Here is a 22606-nt window from a genome sequence, read left to right on the forward strand (position 1 = left end):
AGGGATTTCTCTCTGATTGACATTGTGCAATAAGTACTGACATATAATAATAAAGCATTTTCTCTTGTGTGCAAAGCATGAAGTTTTGTCCTCTGAGACTTGAAAGTGCATACAAAGTGCTCTGCTTTGCAATTTGACTAAGGAGAGAATGGAGCCATTCTGATAGGCTGAATTCCATTTTATTGACAGAGTCAGTCAAACTCCATGGTCAATAGCTGAAGACCACTGTGTGAAATAGTGACTTGAGGCAAAACTTAGACAGAAAACAAAAGTGGGTGCTCTGGTAGTGCCACCACTGGTTGTTGAAATCATGGGGATGACAAAAGGATATTTACCAAAAATGTCAATGATTATGAATTGTGTGTTCCAGAAGAGACCAGCAAAATCTGTATGAATGTTTGACCAGAATCACCAGATTGTGTGCAACTGAAAAATTGTTGGAATGCAAGTGTGGCAGTGTGAAATCACCAATTTGATTTGTTTGTCCATTCTGTGCCAGTTGCAATGTTGATGTGCTAGATATTTTGTTTTGACCATACCCAAGGTGTCCTCTGTGTAAGACATATAAAATATTACATTGTAATGCTGCAGGAATAATTACACTAGTTTATTCATCCATTATATGTAACAAATTTACATCATTTTTTTAAATATAAAAACTATTTCATTGTGTACAGTATCATCAACCCATTGTTTCCAAGATATAATTCATATTATGAGGCCAGTCCAACTGAATGTAATTTTTGAGCAAATGTAATGATCGATCATTTTCTATAGCTTTAGTGATTCACCGATGATCAGTGAGAAAAGCTTGTAGGGCTTCTGATATATTTGAAAACAAGATACTTCTGATGCATTGAATTCTAGATTATTGCCAAATAGAATGCAAGAATGAGTATATGTGTTTGCTTGCTTTGAAGTGGGCCGGTAAATAATATCATATTTAATTAGGAAGAAGTAGTGACCAATGTTGTAGCTTTTGAACCATTTGATCTGGTTGCTGAATGGAAAAATACAGTTAAACACTTGTGATCAGTCATGAGAAAAAAGTCTTCTGCCATGCAGATACTGATGACACTTCGTAACTTCATAAATGATTGTCAAGACTTCTTTTTCTGCTGTAATTTAGCTGAGCCTTGTTCAAAATTTATGCCTTTAATGCAATGGATTACTCGATATTCCCAACCTTGTGTGATAAAGCTGCATTAATTCCATATGAAGTAGCAACGACTTGCAATGCTACTGCTTTGCTTGGATTGAAATGTATTGGATAACTTTGGCTATACAAAACATCCTTTAGAATATATCTGTTCTTCCAGGAGTTCTAGTCCCACAGGTTTTCCAGGAGAACTTCTATGAAGTTGGAAGCTAGTAGTTGAGATAGTGGTGGAAGCAAAACTCTGAGGCTGGGTTGTGAGTCATGCTTGGGTAACTCATTTGTTAGAGCAGTTGGTGTGAAAGGCAAAGGTTCAGAGTTTGAGTCATGGTTTGGCACACAGTTTTAATCTGCTAGGAAACTTCAAAGCACCCTGTAATTTCTGAACTCATTATTCAGATTTTGAAGTCAGTTTTAAAGGAACATTTTTACATTTGAGGTGATTCAGGGTAAAGCTTACATAACGATTAATCTGTGCAAGAACTGCTTGCAATTCCTGAACATTGTTAGGAAAAGGTAATTTTCAGACGGCCTTGAAATGTTTGGTAATGGGATATGCACCCTGCGCATCAGTATGTCCCAGATATTGAATTTCTGTGTTAAAGAGCATTTGGCTGATTTCGTTTCAATCCTGCATCTCTTAAAACCTAAAAAAAAAGGCATTATAAATCACTGAGGTGCTCTTCCGGTGTCTTGCTGGACACTATTGTATTGTCCAAATAGTTAGAGCATAACAGAATTTTTGTCATCACTTGTTCGAATAAATGTTGAAACAGAGCAGGAGATGAGGTACTTCCAAAGGGGAAGGCATTGACACTGATGTGAGCCTTCATGTGTATTAATTACCATGAATTTCCCTGTTTCATCATCAAGAGGATGTTGCAGGTAAGCGCCTGCTAAATCTTTTCTTCAGTATGTGGTAGTGGGAATGAGACTATCAGTGTTTGACCATTTACAGTGGCTTTGAAATCTGCATAGATCCTAATTTCCTCATTTGTTTTCCCAATGATTATCGGAGGAGATGCTCATTGGCTTGATGAAATGGGTTGCAGGATTCGAATTTGTTCCAATCCTTTCAATTCAGTTGCTACTTCTTTTCAAATAGCGTGTGGTTCTGGACATGCTTTGTTAAATTTAGATTTGACATTATCTTTAAGTGTAATAGGGGATTGGAAATCCGGCCCATAACCTAGCATGCCATCGAACAAATGATATTCGTCACATAATTTTTTAATGCTCATATGACATCTAGTAACTGAGTGCATGTACATTACCTTGAATTCCCAGACCAAATGAATCAAATGTGACCAATCCAGATATGACAGAGCTACAGTGAATGTCATTATATTGGTCATATTTTTGTGTTTTGTTTGTAGTTTATGCATCTTGAAAACACAGATTATTGCACCTTTAAAAGTTGTGAGATTCAGATTTGATTGCTGAAGGTTTGGGTATCCTAAATGTATAAATATTTGCTGGTTATACAAAGCAACTAAATCACCTGTGTGTAGCTGAAATTTCACATTTTGATTGGAAGTTTGTACAGTAATGATCAGTTTGAGATGGTTCCTTTGAATCTGGGTGTTGGTGCTCTTTTCTGAAAGATGGTTACCCTTTGCATCTTGGTTGAGTGCATGGTTTGGTTTTAGTCTGTTTGGGGAGAGTTGATTTGGCTTTTTGATACTGAAGTTTTGCAAGACACATTCAGAGATGAGTTTTGTGTGATTTTTGCTTGTTAGATTGAGTTGAATTCAGACTGTGAAATCATATTTATTTACATTTTCTGCAGTTGAGGTCTAGATGGAAGTGAATTCACTGTAGGGTTCTCCAGTAAGCACACTTGCAGAGTGTGTCTGATTTTATGACAATGTCAGCATTCTGCTTGGTGGAAAATGTGACGGTTGCAGTTGTGCGTTGTGAAGCACTGAGCAACATAACTTTGGCGTGCAAGAGCTTGATGTGCTGGCTCAGTGACACTGAGAATTCTTTATGCTTATGGTGTTGAGCAGCATGAACTCTTTGCGAGTTGCAGATCAATGGAGACACTTAGTGTGAAAATCTAACTTCGCTAAATCTCCTTATTGAGCTTCAGTCACTTGTATGATTTCAGCCAGACAATGATTGTAATGCATTAAGATTTCTGCTCTCATTCTGTTGTCTGTTATATTTTGGATAATGGCATCATGAAGCATTTTGCCCTGAAATAATGCTCCACAAATACAATTAAATTTGAAATTTATAGCCACGCCTTTAAGTTTTACTATCAACCCATGATAGGACTACCGTATTTACTCGAATCTAAGCCGCATTTTTTTTCCGGTTTTTGTAATCCAAAAAACCGCCTGCGGCTTAGAATCGAGTGCAAAGCAAGCGGAAGTTCTGAAAAATGTTGGTAGGTGCCGCCACAACTAACTTCTGCCGTCAAATATATGTAGCGCCACACAGGCATCCTTTGTAGGCACAAAGATAAATACTGGCGCCAAAACCTCTGCGTCAGTACATAAAATTAAAAAAAAGAAAATTGGAAGACGAGCTTTTTTCTCCGCCCGAGTTTCGACCACTGCATTTTCATACATTATCCAACGAAGTAAATACAAATTCCGTATTGTTCATCTTCGAATGTAGCAGAATTTCAATGTACTACGAAAATCCGACTGGCAAGACTGGGATTTTTGTCAATATGCCCAACTCGTACGTTGTGAATATTTTCCTACCTGTGAGAAGAGATGGTTCCTAATAGGAACCTTATGAAACGTGAATCACATGCAGTATTCTCTTCACCATAAGAATAATACGAATATAAACATTTTGCCATGTATTCTTTCGTGTTTGCTTCTATCTCATTTAAATCCTGTCTGCCTAATAAACTACGAAACTAGAGTGAGACAACAGCAAACGCGGAAGAATATACGTATCGTGTCATGTTTATATTCGTATTACTCTTATGCCTAATAGTGATACAGTCAGAAATGAATCACGGCAACTGACTAGATTTTTAAATCTAAGATGACTAATTTCTGTGCAGAATTTGATGTACTAAAGAAGCGACCGCAAAGATTTTCAAACGGAGAAAAATTTTCGCCAAACTCTCTTTCAGAACATGTTCTATCATACGCAGTCTATTATTTGGTTCTTGTTGATCATTATCAAAGAAAGCAGCAGTGTAAGTAACAACAAATAGCAGTCTCTTGCCATTGTTTTGCTAATGAGACGATTCCTCTCTTTTTTTAATTGTAGGCGGCGGTAGCGCGCACAAAAGCAAGCCATGCCGCGAGCAGCGACAGGCCGTAAACACGCACTATCAGAATGCGACAAACAAAGCATGACACAGTATAGTAATGCATTCTCAGCTTAGACTGACGTAAACACCTATAACATAGAAACGGCACTTATCAGATCAAAGCAAAATAAGCAATCGATTCAAACCACACGACGCACGTGAAAAAGGAAGGGTATCCGTATAAATACGGACGGAGCGCCTGACGCATAGCAATGGCTACCTGGTAAAGCTTAACTGCTAAGCTTACGACTCGAACCAAACTACTGTAGTTGTATCGTCATTCATTCGACCTAAATTGTGTCTCATATTACAATGGACCAACTTTGTTTCGATTTGGAGGTGCGGCCTAAAACTTTTCTCTCTCCTTGAATTTCGAGTCTCAAATTTCTGGTGCGGCTTAGATTTGGGATTTTTTTCCCTTTATTTCAAGTCTCATTTTTCAGGTGCGGCTTAGATTCGAGTGCGGTTTAGATTCGAGTAAATACGGTAGTTAGGTTGCCTATGTTTTCTGAAAAATTTGTAGTGAGCAGCAGTCATGTATATCTGAGATCAATAATATTCATTTAATTTATTCACTAGATCAGCAAAGGTCATAGATTGTGACTCTGCTTAAGGAAGAAATTTTCTGTACATTCTAAAGATTTGTACTCCAACGCAAGATAAGAGAAATGAACAGTGAGGTCCAACATGAACGCTGTATGCAGAGAAGCACTACTCAAGCTGCATCTTATATTCCAACGATTCTTTTACTTTGGTGTCAAATGAGCAAAGTGGTGAAGGCGGCACTGAAACAAAAGGAACACACTAAGCTCCTAAAGAAATTGGGTGCAGTCACTTATAAATTTTTATAAATTTGGTTGTATGTATAACGTAACCAGCAACACAGATTTCTTCTTGCAGCATCTATATACCAGATTAAATATTTTTACAAATGAAGAAGTGGTAAAAATTCAACAATGGAAAATCCCAGGATGGAATGTAACAATATTCTGGAAAGGATATTTGCTACTCACCATATAGCAGAGATGCTGAGTCGCAGATAGACCGATGACCTCAGCAGTTTGGTCCGTTAGAAGTTCACACTCATGCCGAGTCATAGATATGCACAACAAAAAGACTGTCAGGAAATTAGCTTTCGGCCAACAAGGCCTTCGTTGGGGATAGAAAACACACACGCACACGCGTGACCGAAGTCTCTGGCTGCTGAGGCTACACTGCGAGTGGCAGGAACAGCAGCGTATGATGGGAGAACCAGCCAGTTGGTAGAGGTAAGGTGGAGGCGGCTGGGGCAGGGAGAAGGAGGAGGGATAGCAGGATAGGGGTGGACAGTAAAGTGCTGCTTGTGGGAACATGCAGGGATGAGGTGGAGATAGGGTTGGGCAGCTAGGTGCAGTCAGGAGGTTAGATGAAGGGCAGGAAAGGGTTGCGGAAAAGGAGAGAGGCAAAACTTAAGTGGATGTGTCGGCAGAATAGAAGACTGTATAGTGCCAGACTGGGAACAGGGAAGGGGCTAGAGGGTAAGGACAAAGATTAACAAAGGTTGAGGCCTAGAGGGTTACGGGAACGTAGGATATGTTTCAGGGAGAGTTCTGACGTGCGCAGTTCAGGAATGCTGGCATTGCTTGGAAGGATTCATATGGCAGTGGCTGTGAAGCAATCATTAAACTGCAGAACGTTGTGTTGGGCAACATGCTCAGCAATGGGGTGATCCAGCTGTTTCTTGGTCACTGTTTGCGGCGGCCATTCATGTGGACAGACGGCTGTTCCCATTCCAGCACTACACAGTCCTCTATTCCATCAATGCACCCACAATCTTTTTACCTCTCCCCTTTTCCACTAACAGTCCCCCGCTCTCTGTCTAACCTTCTGACTGCACATGAATTCCATTCCCCCTCTCCTCCTCATCCCTGTATGCACCCACAAGCAGCACTTTACTGTCCCCCTCCCCTAACCTGCATCCCTCCCCCTCCCTGCCCCAGCCTCCTCCTTATCCCCTTCACCCATTTGCATCTCCCATCATATGCTACTGTTCCTGCTGCTTGCAGTGTGGCCTCAGGAGCCAGAGACTGCACGTGCATGTGTGTGCGTGTGCATGTGTGTGTGTGTGGGGGAGGGGGGGGGGGGGGGGGGTTGTCAATCTCCAATGAAAGCCTTGTTGGCGAAATGTTCATTTACTGACAGGCTTTTTGTTGTGCCTATCTGTGACATATGTTTGTGATGTTCTGATCTATTAATGGAGTTACTCTTCCATTTATACCTGTTTTCTAACTCCTCCCCTAGTGTTCTAGGGGCCTTGTTATCCATTTCCCATAGCTACTCTCTCAGTATAAATTTGCTAATATCTCCAGTTGATTGAATTCATTTAAGGAATGGGAGTTATATTTTTGTCTACCCTTTAGTCATTACTTCATCATAACTACACATATTTGGAAACTGTTTCAGTAGGAATTAAACTGTAATCCCATAAAAATGTCTGGGAAGGTATGTGAAACCTATTTGCTGAAAGGTGTAAGATTAATTTTTTTGTTTATTTTCTACCTAGAAAAAAATGGAATAAGACCAACCAGAAGTGGGAGAGCTATAGTTGAGTCATCACAAGTTGATCCCTGACAGCTCACAGAACTGTTGCCAGCTTTCATCACCTGCAAAGGGCTAACGGCTGCAGGCAAAAATAGTAGCCTTCTAAAGAACTATGACAACGCTGAGGCATTGCCATAGAGATATTTACAAAATTGCTTTACATTATTGGCAGAGGCAAATCCGTGAAGCTATCATGCTGAGCCCAGTGCAGCTCTCAGGGATCATCTAACACTGACTCAACTACAGTAATATTGACCGGCTACCAGAGAACATAGAGGGAAATAAAAAAGTGCAAAAGTAGTAAATGAAGAGAGGCAAAAAACACACAAGAATTACAGCAAAGAGACTAATAGAAAAACTGATTATCCTCACATAAGTCATGTGATTTTCTACTGATTCTAGGTTGCCATTAACCTAATTTTAGCATTGGTATAGTTAAGCATTTACGTTCTCTGTAACCATGTTAAGAACTTCAGAAACTCTTTGTTTTGAATTCATAATTTAGAAACAAGTTTTTAATGTTTTGTGTCTCAACATATTATTGTCAGGGTCATTTATATATTTTCTTAATGTGCTTTGTTAATTTTTATTGTTAATTACATGCTTGGTTTTTAAGGTTACAATGTTGACATCATGTGTCTGCAGGAAGTTGACAAAAGTGTGTATCAAGATCATTTGCTTCCGCTTCTTTCAACCAGATACAATGGAACTTTCAAAGTTAAAGGAACCAAGATAACAGAAGGCTTGGCATGTTTTTATGACAAATCTAAATTTCGGTACGTGAGGCATGAACTCAATAATTATTAGGTAGAATTCTAATGTTAGATTCTTGACATCTTCATTACTTGGATTTTTTTCTGGTTGTGTCTATAGTTACTTTTAATTAAGTCAGATTCACTGTTTCATTTAATGTAATGATATTTGAACTTTTTGGCACAAATACCAGGCACTTTATTCTCATGTTTAAAAATATTTAGCATCTCATTTATTGATCCTGTTCTATTTGTGGGGAAATTTATAAAAATTCTCTGCTTTTTATTTTGAGTTTCATCAAATAAAGGTAGAAAAAATTGTACTTACAATTAGAGGTCTGCAGTGCTTGCATCGCCATGTAGAAACCACCTGTCAGGCGGTGTAGGCTTCGGTCCCTGGCATCACGCTCTGCAGCTGTTCACTCTGGTGGGCCCTCATTTACAAATAATCCCAAAACATAATTTCATAATTCATTATGGTTCATAGCAGCCTTAAAAATAACAATAACAAAATGGCACCATAATATAGTAGTTAATTTATTTGGTCTGTGTGTTGAAATTTGTTAGTTTCAACCCTCTTGGCTGAAACCTCCTTTTTTTTATGACTGTGACTTTTTATTTTTATTCAGCCAATTGGTTTTAATACAAAGAGTTAAAAAAAGTATTCTGTATTGTGAGAGGTGGTAGTATGGGCCAAAACAAAGCAAAAAGGTTCAGTAAATATGGGAAAATATATACCTTAAGAGTTGTGAGCACTTGTGCGGTAGAAGAAAGATGTTTCGCAGTAGTGGAGGTGGAGGAAAAGGAGGTGCTCATAGCTCTTAAGATATACGTTTTAGAGCCCATGTTTACTAAGTATTTATGTCTTGTTTTGATCCATATCACCACCTCTCAAAATTTAGAATACTTTTCGAAAGCCCTGAATAATATTTTGCATTTCTAATCCTTTGCTGCACCATTTTAATCATCAAATAAATGTTTTGTTTACCCTCATTTTTTACTTTGCCTTATTCTTTTTCTCATTTGGAATCTTTGTCCATGTGATTTTAATTATTTTTATGTGTCTATCATAATATTTAAATTTATGGAAACACCAGTCTACTGTTTAAAAAACAAGACTAAATAATCTATTTACATTAGCCTTGCAGTAATGTTAGAAATTTATTTTTTGTTGCTTGATGTCGATTTTTTCAGATGGTTATCATCGTACAAATATTTAAAACAAATTCTATTCACACCATGGCCAAAATAATGCAGATAATTATTTAAATGAAAAGAGTTTTCATAAATAAATGAAATTCAAGCAAAATGAGTGAAAGGAATAATGGTTGCCATAACATAGACAGACATATAAAATAAAGCAAAAGCAGAAAATGAATCAAAGCAAATATGTGAAAATAATTCAAATCACATAGGCAGAGATTTGCAAATGAAAAAAGAATAAAAGGAAGAAAAAATAACTGCAAATAAAAAAAAGTTGAAATAACAATTAAAATGACATGGGAGAGGATTAGTGCATCTGATGGAATTACGACCACAGCTTTCAGCACAGATACCAAATAACTAAACTACTAGATTATGGCACTATTTTGTAATTGTTGCTTGGTTTAAAGCTGTTGTGAATCCATAGAGATTACAAAATTTCTTTTTGTTGAATGTTAGAAAATTGTTGAATGCTAGCAAACAAGGATGCACGAGAGAACGGCGCAGAGTATGGTGCCTGGGACTCTTAACATACAATACCATGCAGGCAGTTTCGAAAAATTGACCACTCCCCTGGGGATCTCTTCTTGTTAGCAGAGAGAGAGAGAATTTCCTTTGTGCTGGGGTCAGCTCTCATCTGTAAGTAGAATTTCTTTGCGTGATTATTCATTATGGCTGAAGAGTGTTTCTTCTGAGTAACGACAAATATATCCGTGATTTATACTAATTTCCTTACGTGCCAAGTTGTTTATTAGTGAGAATAAATTAGATTCTTTAGCTGTCCAGTGAAATGAAATGATCGTATGGCATTTATTGGTTGGGATATTTCCTTTCATGGTTAGGCCACCGTACTTGCAAGTCTTTTTAGTTGACGCCACTTGCGGCGACTTGCATGTCTGTTATGATGAAAATGATAATGAAGGACACAGAATACCCAGTCCCTTGCCAGGAATCAAACCCGGGCCCCCTTGCATGATAGTCGGTAACGCTACTGCTACTCTACGGAGGCCGACTCTGTCCAGTGCAGTGTGATGTATTAGACCTAGTGTACAAGTGTGCAGAATGTGTTCTCTTTCAAACTTCACATGCAAAAATTGTTATATACTGTCGCTGTATTCTAATTCAAATTTATGCTTTTATTGCAAGCATGTCATTAAGGCAAACACATTGAACTCGATATGCATCTCTACCTATCACAGAACTTGGATCAGGTTATATGTGTGTGGCTGGAGTTTACATCAAATATAATTTTTCTTGCCAAATAATTATGAAGGATTCCATTCAGCCTAGGAACATGAACTCAGTGCGTGAATCTCGACAAATAATCACAGAATTTCAGTTGTGTCGAAAATGAATTGTCAGTAACATTTAGTAATGTTTTCTTGACTTTTAGATAAAAACTAACTACTCTGCAGCTATTTCTCAACAGAGAACATCTTCTAAACTCTTGCACACACACACACACACACACACACACACACACACACATATACACACAATACATGTAATCAAGTCTCTATCCTAATTGCAAAGAAATGAATGAGATATCATTAGAAATGTTTTTTAACTGGCTTCTGACATTGCATACTGATTTGCTAAAACGTGCTATTTATGGAAAATTGTAATGGAAGAAAATGCCCAGCTTCATACTTACGTTTTACAAAACTAACTTATCAGTCATGAATAAGAGATTCCCTTTTCATATTATCTTATAGCAAATGCCATTTTATTTGTTTTGAAATATTTATTAACTGGATAATTTGTATACAGCATTGTCATAGATAATAACTGTGACCATTATCCCTGCTCATAGTACAAGCTGACTTTTTTAAACAAATATACTTTGTGGTATGATGAACCTATTTGCCATTGTCACCAACTACCCATATCTCACTAACTTATTTCAAATACTGTCATTACTTACAGCTATAAAAATTCAGAAGTTTTGCACAAGTCCCCTCTTTACAATTCATGCTCAGTTGATTGAAACCAGGAAAACTATTGAAATACTATGGATAAACTTAACACCCTCTGCTCCAAACATGCCTTTCCAAGTGACAAGAAGGCAGTTGGCTATTAAAACTGCATTTGCGATAACTATAAACAAGTTGGCAGGTGCAACTGCTTCAAAGTGCAGGATTGTAATTAATGAATCACGTCTTAACTCATGGACAGTTGTATGTAGCCTTTTCAAGGGTAACTAAATCAACTAACATTTTTGTATCCCTTAAAGAAAATGAAAAACAAAAAGTACATGTAGATTACATTCTTACATCAATATCATGTACACTGAGTACTTTACTGCTACATAAAGAATTTTGTTGAAAATTTGGAATGTAAGGCACCTGCCATTGTTCAGGCGTCTTATGGAGGTGGTCTATATAGGTTACAAGTTTTTGTGGTCACTGTTACTTGTTGTTGTTGTTGTTGTTGTTGTCTTCAGTCCTGAGACTGGTTTGATGCAGCTCTCCATGCTAATCTATCCTGTGCAAGCTCCTTCATCTCCCAGTACCTACTGCAACCCACATCCTTCTGAATCTGTTTAGTGTATTCATCTCTTGGTCTCCCTCTACGATTTTTACCCTCCACGCTGCCCTCCAATGCTAAATTTGTGATCCCTTGATGCCTCAAAACATGTCCTACCAACCGATCCCTTCTTCTAGTCAAGTTGTGCCACAAACTTCTCTTCTCCCCAATCCTATTCAACACCTTCTCATTAGTTACGTGATCTACCCACCTAATCTTCAACATTCTTCTGTAGCACCACATTTCGAAAGCTTCTATTCTCTTCTTGTCCAAACTATTTATTGTCCATGTTTCACTTCCATACATGGCTACACTCCATACAAATACTTTCAGAAACGACTTCCTGAAACTTAAATCTATACTCGATGTTAACAAATTTCTCTTCTTCAGAAACGCTTTCCTTGCCATTGCCAGTCTACATTTTATATCCTCTCTACTTCGACCATCATCAGTTATTTTGCTCCCCAAATAGCAAAACTCCTTTACTACTTTAAGCGTCTCATTTCCTAATCTAATTCCTGCAGCATCACCCGACTTAATTCGACTGCGTTCCATTATCCTCGTTTTACTTTTGTTGATGTTCATCTTATATCCTCCTTTCAAGACACTGTCCATTCTGTTCAACTGTTCTTCCAAGTCCTTTGCTGTCTCTGACAGAATTACAATGTCATCGGCAAACCTCATAGTTTTTATTTCTTCTCCCTGGATTTTAATACCAAATTTTTCTTTTGTTTCCTTTACTGCTTGCTCAATATACAGATTGAATAACATCGGAGAGAGGCTACAACCCTGTCTCACTCCCTTCCCAACCACTGCTTCCCTTTCATGCCCCTCGACTCTTATAACTGCCATCTGGTTTCTGTACAAATTGTAAATAGCCTTTCGCTCCCTGTATTTTACCCCTGCCACCTTTAGAATTTGAAAGAGAGTATTCCAGTCAACATTGTCAAAAACTTTCTCTAAGTCTACAAATGCTAGAAACGTAGGTTTGCCTTTCCTTAATCTTTCTTCTAAGATAAGTCGTAAGGTCAGTATTGCCTCACGTGTTTCAACATTTCTACGGAATCCAAACTGATCTTCCCCGAGGTCAGCTTCTACCAGTTTTCCCATTCATCTGTAAATAATTTGCGTTAGTATTTTGCAGCTGTGGCTTATTAAACTGATAGTTCGGTAATTTTCACATCTGTCAACACCTGCTTTCTTTGGGATTGGAATTATTATATTCTTCTTGAAGTCTGAGGGTATTTCGCCTGTCTCATACATCTTGCTCACTAGATGGTAGAGTTTTGTCAGAACTGGCTCTCCCAAGGCTGTCAGTAGTTCCAATGGAATGTTATCTACTCCCGGGGCCTTCTTTCGGCTCAGGTCTTTCAGTGCTCTGTCAAACTCTTCACGCAGTATTATATCTCCCATTTCATCTTCATCTACATCCTCTTCCATTTCCATAATATTGTCCTCAAGTACATCGCCCTTGTATAGACTCTCTATATACTCCTTCCACCTTCCCCTCTTTGCTTAGAACTGGGTTTCCATCTGAGCTCTTGATATTCATGTAAGTGGCTCTCTTTTCTCCAAAGGTCTCTTTAATTTTCCTGTAGGCTCTATCTATCTTACCCCTAGTGAGATAAGCCTCTACATCCTTACATTTGTCCCCTAGCCATGCCTGCTTAGCCATTTTGCACTTCTTGTCGATCTCATTTTTGAGATGTTTGTATTCCTTTTTGCCTGCTTCATTTACTGCATTTTTATATTTTTTCCTTTCATCAATTAAATTCAATATTTCTTCTATTACCCAAGGGTTTCTACTAGCCCTCGTCTTTTTACCTACTTGATCCTCTGCTGCCTTCACTACTTCATCCCTCAGAGCTACCCATTCTTCTTCTACTGTATTTCTTTCCCCCATTCCTGTCAATTGTTCCCTTATGCTGTCCCTGAAACTCTGTACAACCTCTGGTTTAGTCAGTTTATCCAGGTCCCATATCCTTAAATTCCCACCTTTTTGCAATTTCTTCAGCTTTAATCTACAGTTCATAACCAATAGATTGTGGTCAGAGTCCACATCTGCCCCTGGAAGTGTCCTACAATTTAAAACCTGGTTCCTAAATCTCTGTCTTACCATTATATAATCTATCTGATACCTTTTAGTGTCTCCAGGATTCTTCCATGTATACAACCTTCTTTTATGATTCTTGAACCAAGTGTTAGCTATGATTAAGTTATGCTCTGTGCAAAATTCTACCAGACGGCTTCCTCTTTCATTTCTTAGCCCCAAGCCATATTCACCTACTATGTTTCCTTCTCTCCCTTTTCCTACTGTCGGATTCCAGTCACCCATGACTATTAAATTTTCGTCTCCCTTCACTACCTGGATAATTTCTTTTATCTCATCATACATTTCTTCAATTTCTTCGTCATCTGCAGAGCTAGTTGGCATATAAACTTGTACTACTGTAGTAGGCATGGGCTTTGTGTCTATCTTGGCCACTATAATGCGTTCACTATGCTGTTTGTAGTAGCTTACCCGCATTCCTATTATCTTATTCATTATTAAAGCTACTCCAGCATTACCCCTATTTGATTTTGTTACTTAAAGGTGAAAGATATGAAATAAAATCATCATAACTTCTTAATGATTTGTGTTAGGACGTTCAAACTGCATAGTTGGCCGCCGAATTAGTATGCATTTATTTATACGGTTTAGTGACAAAGCCCACTTTCATTTGAATGGGATCATCAATAAGCAAAATTGGCTCATTTGGGGAACTGAGAATCCACATTTCATGATCAAGACATCTCTTCACCCTCAACGGGCGACTATGTGTTGTGCCAAGTCCGGTCGCAGAGTAATAGGTGCAATATTCCTCGATGGCATGGTGACTGTCGAATGGTATGTAAAGGTTTTGGGAGATGGTTTCATCACCATTATCCAAACTATCCGCGATTTCGTCAAGATGTGGCTCATTCAAGACAGAACTTGACCCCATCGAAGCAGGAGAGTGTTTGATGTCCTGGAGGAGCACTTTGGGAACCGGATTCTGGCTCTGGAGTACCCAGAGGCCACTGGCATGGGCCTCAATTGGCCTCCAGTTTCTTCGGATCTGATCACATACAAGTCCTTTTTGTGAGACTATATTAAAGACACAGTGCACAGCAATAACCACAAAACCATTGCGGAGCTGAAAACAGCCATTTAGGAGTTCCTCGACAGCATTGATATTCCCACACTTCTGTGGGTCATGCAGAACTTTGCTGTTCCTCTGTGCCACATCATAGCCAATGGTGGCAGGGATATTGAACATGTCATTTATGTTTCTTCCCCCCTCCCATATAGTTCGGTAATTGTCACCCTTTATCTCTCTTAACAGTTTAACTGGACTGTCTTGAGACAAGAGATTTTTTTCTTGAAGATTTCAAGTCTATGCCAGCTGTAAATCTTAAACACCAGTACTACGAAATAAATTCAGGTGCTAATTCATACGACATTAAGTTATGGCATAACTTTGTGGCGAGGTACCTCGAAAACAAACATTAATAAAATATTTAAATTACAAAAAAGAGCCATAAGAATGATAGCCAACCCTAAATGGAAAGATTCATGTAAACCAGCATTTAAAGCTCTCAAAATACTAACATTACCCAGTATATACCTATACAAATTCCTCTGTTGGACAAAATTCAAATATTCTCCCGATACTAGAGATAACAACACACAACACAACCATGACACAAGAAAACGGAACCTCTTCCATGAGCCTACACACACACACACACACACACACACACACACACACACACACACACAAAACCAACATCATACGCTGGACCAAAAGCCCTTGAAAAACTCCCTTCATTCTTGAAAGAAATAAACAATAAAAATATTTTCAAAAAATGTCTCAAAAATTTTCTAATAGAAAACTGTTATTACAGTGTAAATGAATTTATGTGCACTACAGCTCAAAACAGTTGCAATACCCTTATTGTATCAAAAGAAAAATTGTACAAAACCTAATTTAATATGAAATAGCCCTAGAATAATTTTGTAATAAATTATATTTTTGTTAAACAGTAGACGGTAAATACTATGTACCTGTTGGTGCATGAAATGAAAATATGTCTTGATCCATACAATGTACTTTGTCAAAGAATGAATAAATAAATCACACATGTATTTTACCTCAGTTATATACATTCCATGTAAGATTTTACTGTAGCATACGACTTTAATGAAGCTAACAATATATGTGTATCTTTATCATTTAGCTCTGTCTGTTTTCTATGAGTCTCCCTTGACAAGTGACTACATGACCATTGTCTTGCATGGCAAGGTTCTGTGGTTCACAGAAAATCTCCGAGATGGGACTTAGTTTTGATCGAATAACTGTTGCAATAAACAGGTATCTCAAAGTGCATGAATCAAGGTGTTCATCTCCCCAATAGACACGGGAGATGCACTGCATCCACTTTTGCTCTCATGATTGCATAAAGGAAACAAGATTTCCCACACAGTACATGGCCCAAAACAAACTCTTACTTACTAAAATAACAAAAATGCTTGCTCAAGATCATGATTACAGTTTGCCAGAGAGAGAGAGAGAGAGAGAGAGAGAGAGAGAGAGCATGGGAATGTATATACAAGGATGTATTATAAATTCATGATTATTGTTTCACATTTTTCAGTCATTTTTAAAGATGTCTTCCGTCCCACAACTACCCTTAACCCGATGACCACACTTATTTGAAATACTGTCATTAATTAAAACTATAAAAGTGCCAAGTTTTTCACGGGTCCCCTGATACAATGAAATTTACATCTAAACAGCAAGAAAAGTCTGTAAACACGGTTTGCCACTGCAATCAGCCATCTCGGGAGGCCAATTTAGACATGTTTCTGTGTACTTGTCAGGGACCACTCAAAATAGCTCGTTTGTAAATGGTTTAGGTCACTATGCTTAGTTAAAAAAAAAACAGGTTAAAGGTCATGATGCATGATCCGTTTCAAATCAGGTGGAATTGTTAGAACACTCAAAAGTAAGTGTACCAGGCCCACAAACGATACGTCTACTCAGTCTTACAGTTTTTGGTATGTTTAAAGAAGTGTGTTTTACAGCACAAGAATGATATTCTTAACATGGCAACAGGGAAAAAAGGTCACACAGCTGGTACAGGATTGTGCACTTTGGTCAAATAACTTTCACCGTGCCAGTCAGCTAGCTTATTTGGCCATTTACTTGAATCCTTGTATTGCCGTGTCTGTCTACTGAACCCATGAATCCAATTATAGGCAAAATTTCTTACCTGTGTCATATGGTACAAATGCCATAGGAGCATTTGCTGATCACTTTTTTTCCTTTTTCATCATAAAATTTATTTAATGTAGAACGACAATAAATAGATTCTGTGACAGCTTTCATTCTCCTGCTAAAGAGTTCAAAAAATTACAATAAGTGAGATTCAAAACTATGCACATGAAAGTGGACTTTGTTCGAAATGTTGACCTTCTATCACGTGATCACTCAAGAATTGAAGTCACTAAGTTGTGCAATGTTAATCTTGATCCAAAGAATTTTACGTATTAATTAGAACATGCTCAGAATATTATCTTTCTCCAGAGTGTAAGCCAAATTAATATTCCTGGTTCAGGATAGAGTATAAATCCTTTGCCTTTTATTTTTCAGGTTCTTCAGTTGTAATGTGAAGCATGGCATATTTCTATAAAATGGTTGCATCCTCACAATCCCCTCAGAGAATAAATTTGTGTTGTCAACTGCAAAAATATTAATTGCCCTTATTGAGCAACTCATAAATAATTATAATTTTTTATTTCCTTCTCAGTACTTCAAATATGTTCTGCAGATTGAATACGTGATATGAGTGAATCATTCAGTGTAAAATCACATCATTACTTTAATATGTATCTTCATTGCAGGCAAATAACTGCCTGTGCAATGTACTTTACTGTCATTGAAGATTTACATATACATATACAATAAAGCAGGTAATTTGCAGTGTGTGGTACTTCATGAAGGCTCAAACCCCAGTGAAAATTAAAATGTGACAGTTACATTACACGTACATAAAATCTTTCATTTATTTTGCTTTCTATAACGGAAATTTCTCATTTACATGGGAGTCAGAGGTTGGCAACAATAAACAGTAGGATCTTCTTGTGATCTCTGGCTGTCATGTGAGAGGTAATTTCGGGCTTAGCACCTTTGGTTGCTGCAATGAAGATTCTGCAGCTGGTGTGTCATCACTCGTGCTCGTGACAGGAAGCAGATAAAGAAAACATTCATGTATTATACAGTATTGCATTATACAAATGAAAACAGTTAAATTATCATAAAATATTCTTTAAAATATGTTTAAATACTACAACATTGTTTCACGTACATTCACTTAGGTGGGAAGTACAGTCCAGTCTGGAAGTTTCATTATCTTGTCACTTTACAGTCTTAGAGTTAATGGAAGTGTATTGACTTATACCTTGCAACTGAAATTATGTTCTAGCATTCCTCAAATAGTATGCCGAAGCTCATTGAAATCTTTAGGTCATGGAGAGTAGCTTCTCCTTGGGATCCTGTATCATTGTCATTCAACTGTGGCATCAAATCTATTCTATATTTGGCTCATAGTGTAAAGAACAACTTATGCAGTGGTAGTTATCCCATGGCAGAAATGTATCAGTGGCCATGACAGGAATCTTCATGGGATGACCTCTTAGGTTGTCTCAGCATGGTGAGATTTTATGTGTGCAATAGATTTGTTGATTTTGTATATGCACAATACGTTGACAACTGATCCAGTCATCTTCTTCGGGATCTATGTTTTAATGTGTACTGTCTGTCTATACTCCAACCTGCAGCAAGTAAGCATTAAAACATAGCTTGCAGCATCTGAAGAAATGAATTGATCGGCTGTTGACGTATTCTGTATCAAATGGAAACAACTACTCAGCTGTACACCTGAAAGTACTCTATTAGAGTTCATGATAGCTTAACTCTTTGAGATTTAAAAGTCTCACTTTTATCAATGCGACAGTGTAGAAGCTCATGCATCAAATGCATCAGACTGCTCCAGGGGAGATGGCACTGAGGAAAAGTCTCCAAAGTCTGAGTACATGGGTGTTGATCACAGTTTTTGAGTCACTCTCGTGGTGTATGTGCTGATTACTGGTGGTGGTGGATGGTGTAGTTGGTCAGTCAGTGACAGATCCTTTATTTAAAAAAGAAAAAAGGAAAAAAAAACACTGGTATATTGTTTAAAAAACCAGTCAGTTCTGCTTGATGGTGAAGACGCAGCTGATTTTGGTGATGCATTGTGTTACCTGATGTAGTCTGGTTGGTGTAACTTTTATTTAAATAAAAACAATGGTGGCAAGTACCTAACTGTGAAGGCAGTCTGGCATATCCTATCAGGCTGCTGGCTCTAGCTAGCAGGAAATGAGTAGGCCATGCAGAAATTGCTATAAGCGTCAGTACTTGCAAAAGACCCACCATTGTTCTTGATTGATGCCCAAGAGCATTTTTGTCATGATGTACCTGTTGACAGCTGCCATGCAATGGATTCTCAAGAAGAATGTTAATGCTGACTGTTCTGGAGTCTCCTGTTATCAGCTTTTGCTGTTCATCCTTAAAGGTGCAGATCAGCTGTTACGACTCCTGATTGATATAAGGATGGAGTGGTGCTAACATGTAGAGGACATCCCAGTAATATAGAAATCTTCAGAAACATCAGGTATAAACCATGCTCTGTTATCCCAACTGGGAAGATCTACTTTGACAATGATTTTGCAAATGCCTGTGCCATTGTTTCTGCTGAGGTGAAGGTCATATGAACAGAGCAGGGATTGTTTGTGTTCACATTGAACACCTCAAGTCATGTGAACTACACAAAGAGCAAACTGTCAGACGTTCATCACATTTGGTGTTAATCCATTCTTGGTTGAATATGAGCTAGTTGGACAGCAAATTGAGTACTCACAGCATGTGATAGACTGATGGTAGGAGACAAAAGCAGCAATGTTGTAAATATTGCTCTCTCCCCTCCCCTCCTCCTCCCCTCTCCCCATCACCAACCCTTCTCCTCTCCCCCTCCCCAACCCTTATCCTCTCCCCACTCCCTCTTCTCTCCCTCTCCCTCCACAACACCTCCCCTTCCTACCCCTCTCCCCCTCCCACCCCTTGCCCCCTCCCTCCACAACCCTTCTCCCCATTCTCACCCATCCCCCTTCCCACCCCTCTCCCTCTCCAACCCCTCCCTCTGATTCCCTCTCCCGTCCCTCCCATCCCCTCACCCCTCCCTCCCCTCTCCCTCAATCTCCCCTCTCCCCGCCCCTCCCCTATCATCTCTCTCTCCCCCTCCCCCTCTTCCTCCCCTCTCCCTCTCTTCCTCCCCACACTCCCTCTCCCCCTCTCCCTCACACCTCCCCTTCCCTCCTCCTTTCTCCCTCTCCCCTCGCCCTCTCCCTCCCCTCCCCCTCCACTTCTCTGCCCCTCTCCCCCTCTCCCTCCCCCTCCCTGCCCCTCCCATCTTGTGCGAGCCTCACCATCTCCAAATAACTGCTGCAATTTACATCATTCTCTGCATACTGCATTCATCCCTTGGTGTCACTCTATGCCTTTAACCTCACATACTTCCCTCCAGTACTAAATTGATGATCCCTTGGTGTCTCAGAATGTGTCCTATCAACCAATCCCTATTTTGGTCAAATTGTGCCACAAATTTCTTGTCTACCCAATTCTGTTCAGTACCACCTCATCAGTTATGTGATCAAGACATTAAATCTTCAACATTCTCCTGTAGCACCACATTTTGAAAGCTCATGTTCTCGTTTTATCTAAACTGTTTATTGTTCATGTTACACTCCACAGAAATACTTTCAGAAAAGGCTTCCAACACTTGAATCTATATTTGATGTTAACACATTTGTTTTCTTCAGAAATGCTTTTCTTATCATTGCCAATCTGCTTTCTATACCCTCTTTACTTCCACCATCATGAGTTATTTTGCTGTCCAAATAGGAAAACCCCTCTATTATTTCAAGTCTCATTTCATAATGTAATTCCCTCAGCATCTGATGGAATTTGACTGTATTCCATTATCCTTGTTTTGCTTTTGTTAATGTTCATCTTATGCCCTCATTTCAAGACACTGTCCATTCTGTTCAGCTGCTCTTTCAAGCCCATTACAGTCCCTGACAGAATTATGTCATTGTCAAATTTTAAAGTTTTTATTTCTTCTCTGTGAACTTTAATTCCTACTCCAGATTCTTCTCTTGGTTTTCTTTACTGCTTATTCAGTGTACAGAGTCAATAATATTGGCGACAGGCTACAGCCTTGTCTCACTTCCATATCAACCACTGCTTCTCTTCCATGCCTCACAACTATTATAACTGCCCTCTGGTTTCTATAGAAGTTGTAAATAGCCCTTTGCTCTCTGTATTTTACCCCTGCTACCTTCAGAATTTGAAAGAGTGTATTCCAGTCAAAATTATCAAAAGTTTCTCTTAGTCTATAAATGCTATCAATGTAGGTTTATCTTAACCTATGTTATAAGATAAGAGAACGTAAAGATAAAGTAGATTGTGAAAGTATGTCATTTAATCAAAAATTATCTGAATATTTTATGAGAGAGTTTCAGGATAAATTAAATTGGGAGGATATGTCAAGTATTGTCTGAAGATTTTGTAATAAATTTTACAGCTGAAATTCACTAGGATAAATTTTTAAGATGTCAAAATTTATCTGAAGCTTTCAAACAAGAAATGAAGACCTCTTATGAAGTAATAGGCAGCCTGAAGGCAGCGACTGTTCTATATGCTTAACCACTCAAAATTATCATTTTGTGAGAATGAAATGTAATCATATTTTTCATAAAAGATGTGTTGATAAGTGGCCGGTAAATAATTCGTCTTGTACAGTGTGTAGAAATGTCTTGATCTGATGAAGATTCATTAATCAATTCTTTTGTGTGCAAATAAGTATATATTAAATGGTTGGGTTCTGATGAATCACACAACAAAGAAAAAAATGTTTTAGAAAATTTATGTTACATAAATGGAACTTGATTGACATGACAATTGACATAACATCAGAATCATTTGAGAATATTAAATTTGATTTCGTTGAATCAGGTGGATATAATAGGTGTAGTTTATTGGATGTATATAAATTCATTAGGAGCGCTATCTGTGAAAATTTAAGTTTGTAAATAGTAGTTGGGTTTTCACTTTTATTGATGAAAGTTCATTATATTGTTAATAAACTGTTCTTGTGTGTATTCATTCACAAGATTAAAATAATTCTGATAGCAATCAATACTCTATCTTTCTTTCAGTCTTTCATATAAATTTATTGAATTAGGGTTATAATTATCTCCTAGCATTCCTTCGAAATTTGGGTGTCTATCTTCCATTCTATGGAATTGCATTTACAAATTTTCTCTTTGTATTCTAATGGCATAATAATTATACTGATGGTTATCACCAAATAATTTTAAAAGAATGAATATATTCTAAATTTCATCAATTTTTTCAGGTACAACATGAGGTAATAAGTGATTTATTTCTCTGTTTCTTTCTTGTACTATTTATAAAGCATTGTCAATCAAGTCCATTAAATGTTCCATATGTTCGTCTTTAATTTCAATTCTGAGGCAGCCTCGATGTTTAAATTTTCAAATATTTTGTATCTTTTCTGTCAACATGTTTTCTAATTGCATAGTCACTGTCTTTATATTCCAATATTTCTGCAACATCTTTAACTTTAAACCAAGGATTATTCTTTTCATCAGTTATCGTATATACTTGTTTCCCATTGTATGTAAGCTTGTTGTTGACAAGATCTATGATCGACTCCATTTATATGGATAAAATTTTACTAGCTTAATAAAATTTAATATGCAATGAATGGTTTCGTATTGCTTGATTGATTCATGTGATTGATAAAATTCTTGTATTGTTGATGTATGCAGTATCAATAATATTCATTATAATTATATTTCAAATCTTTAATGAAATATATTATGATGAAGGGAAGTCAGTAAATGATAGTCATATATTCCTAACAAAATTAAATTGGAGCTAATGCATAAACTTTACTTAAATCTAA

General features: G+C 37.8%; 1 protein-coding gene across 2 annotated transcripts in view; it reads left to right on the forward strand.

Moving 5' to 3' along the window:
- The window catches only part of LOC126190700 (2',5'-phosphodiesterase 12-like), a 152367-nt gene that overhangs the window by 39775 nt on the left and 89986 nt on the right, over positions 1-22606 (forward strand). For both annotated transcript variants that reach the window (XM_049931165.1, XM_049931166.1), the window contains one exon: positions 7633-7792. In XM_049931165.1, coding sequence (XP_049787122.1) covers positions 7633-7792 — 160 coding nt within the window. The remainder of the gene's footprint in view (positions 1-7632; positions 7793-22606) is intronic.

Source organism: Schistocerca cancellata, chromosome 6, assembly GCF_023864275.1.
Source record: "Schistocerca cancellata isolate TAMUIC-IGC-003103 chromosome 6, iqSchCanc2.1, whole genome shotgun sequence".
Classification (NCBI taxonomy): Eukaryota; Metazoa; Arthropoda; class Insecta; order Orthoptera; family Acrididae; genus Schistocerca; species Schistocerca cancellata.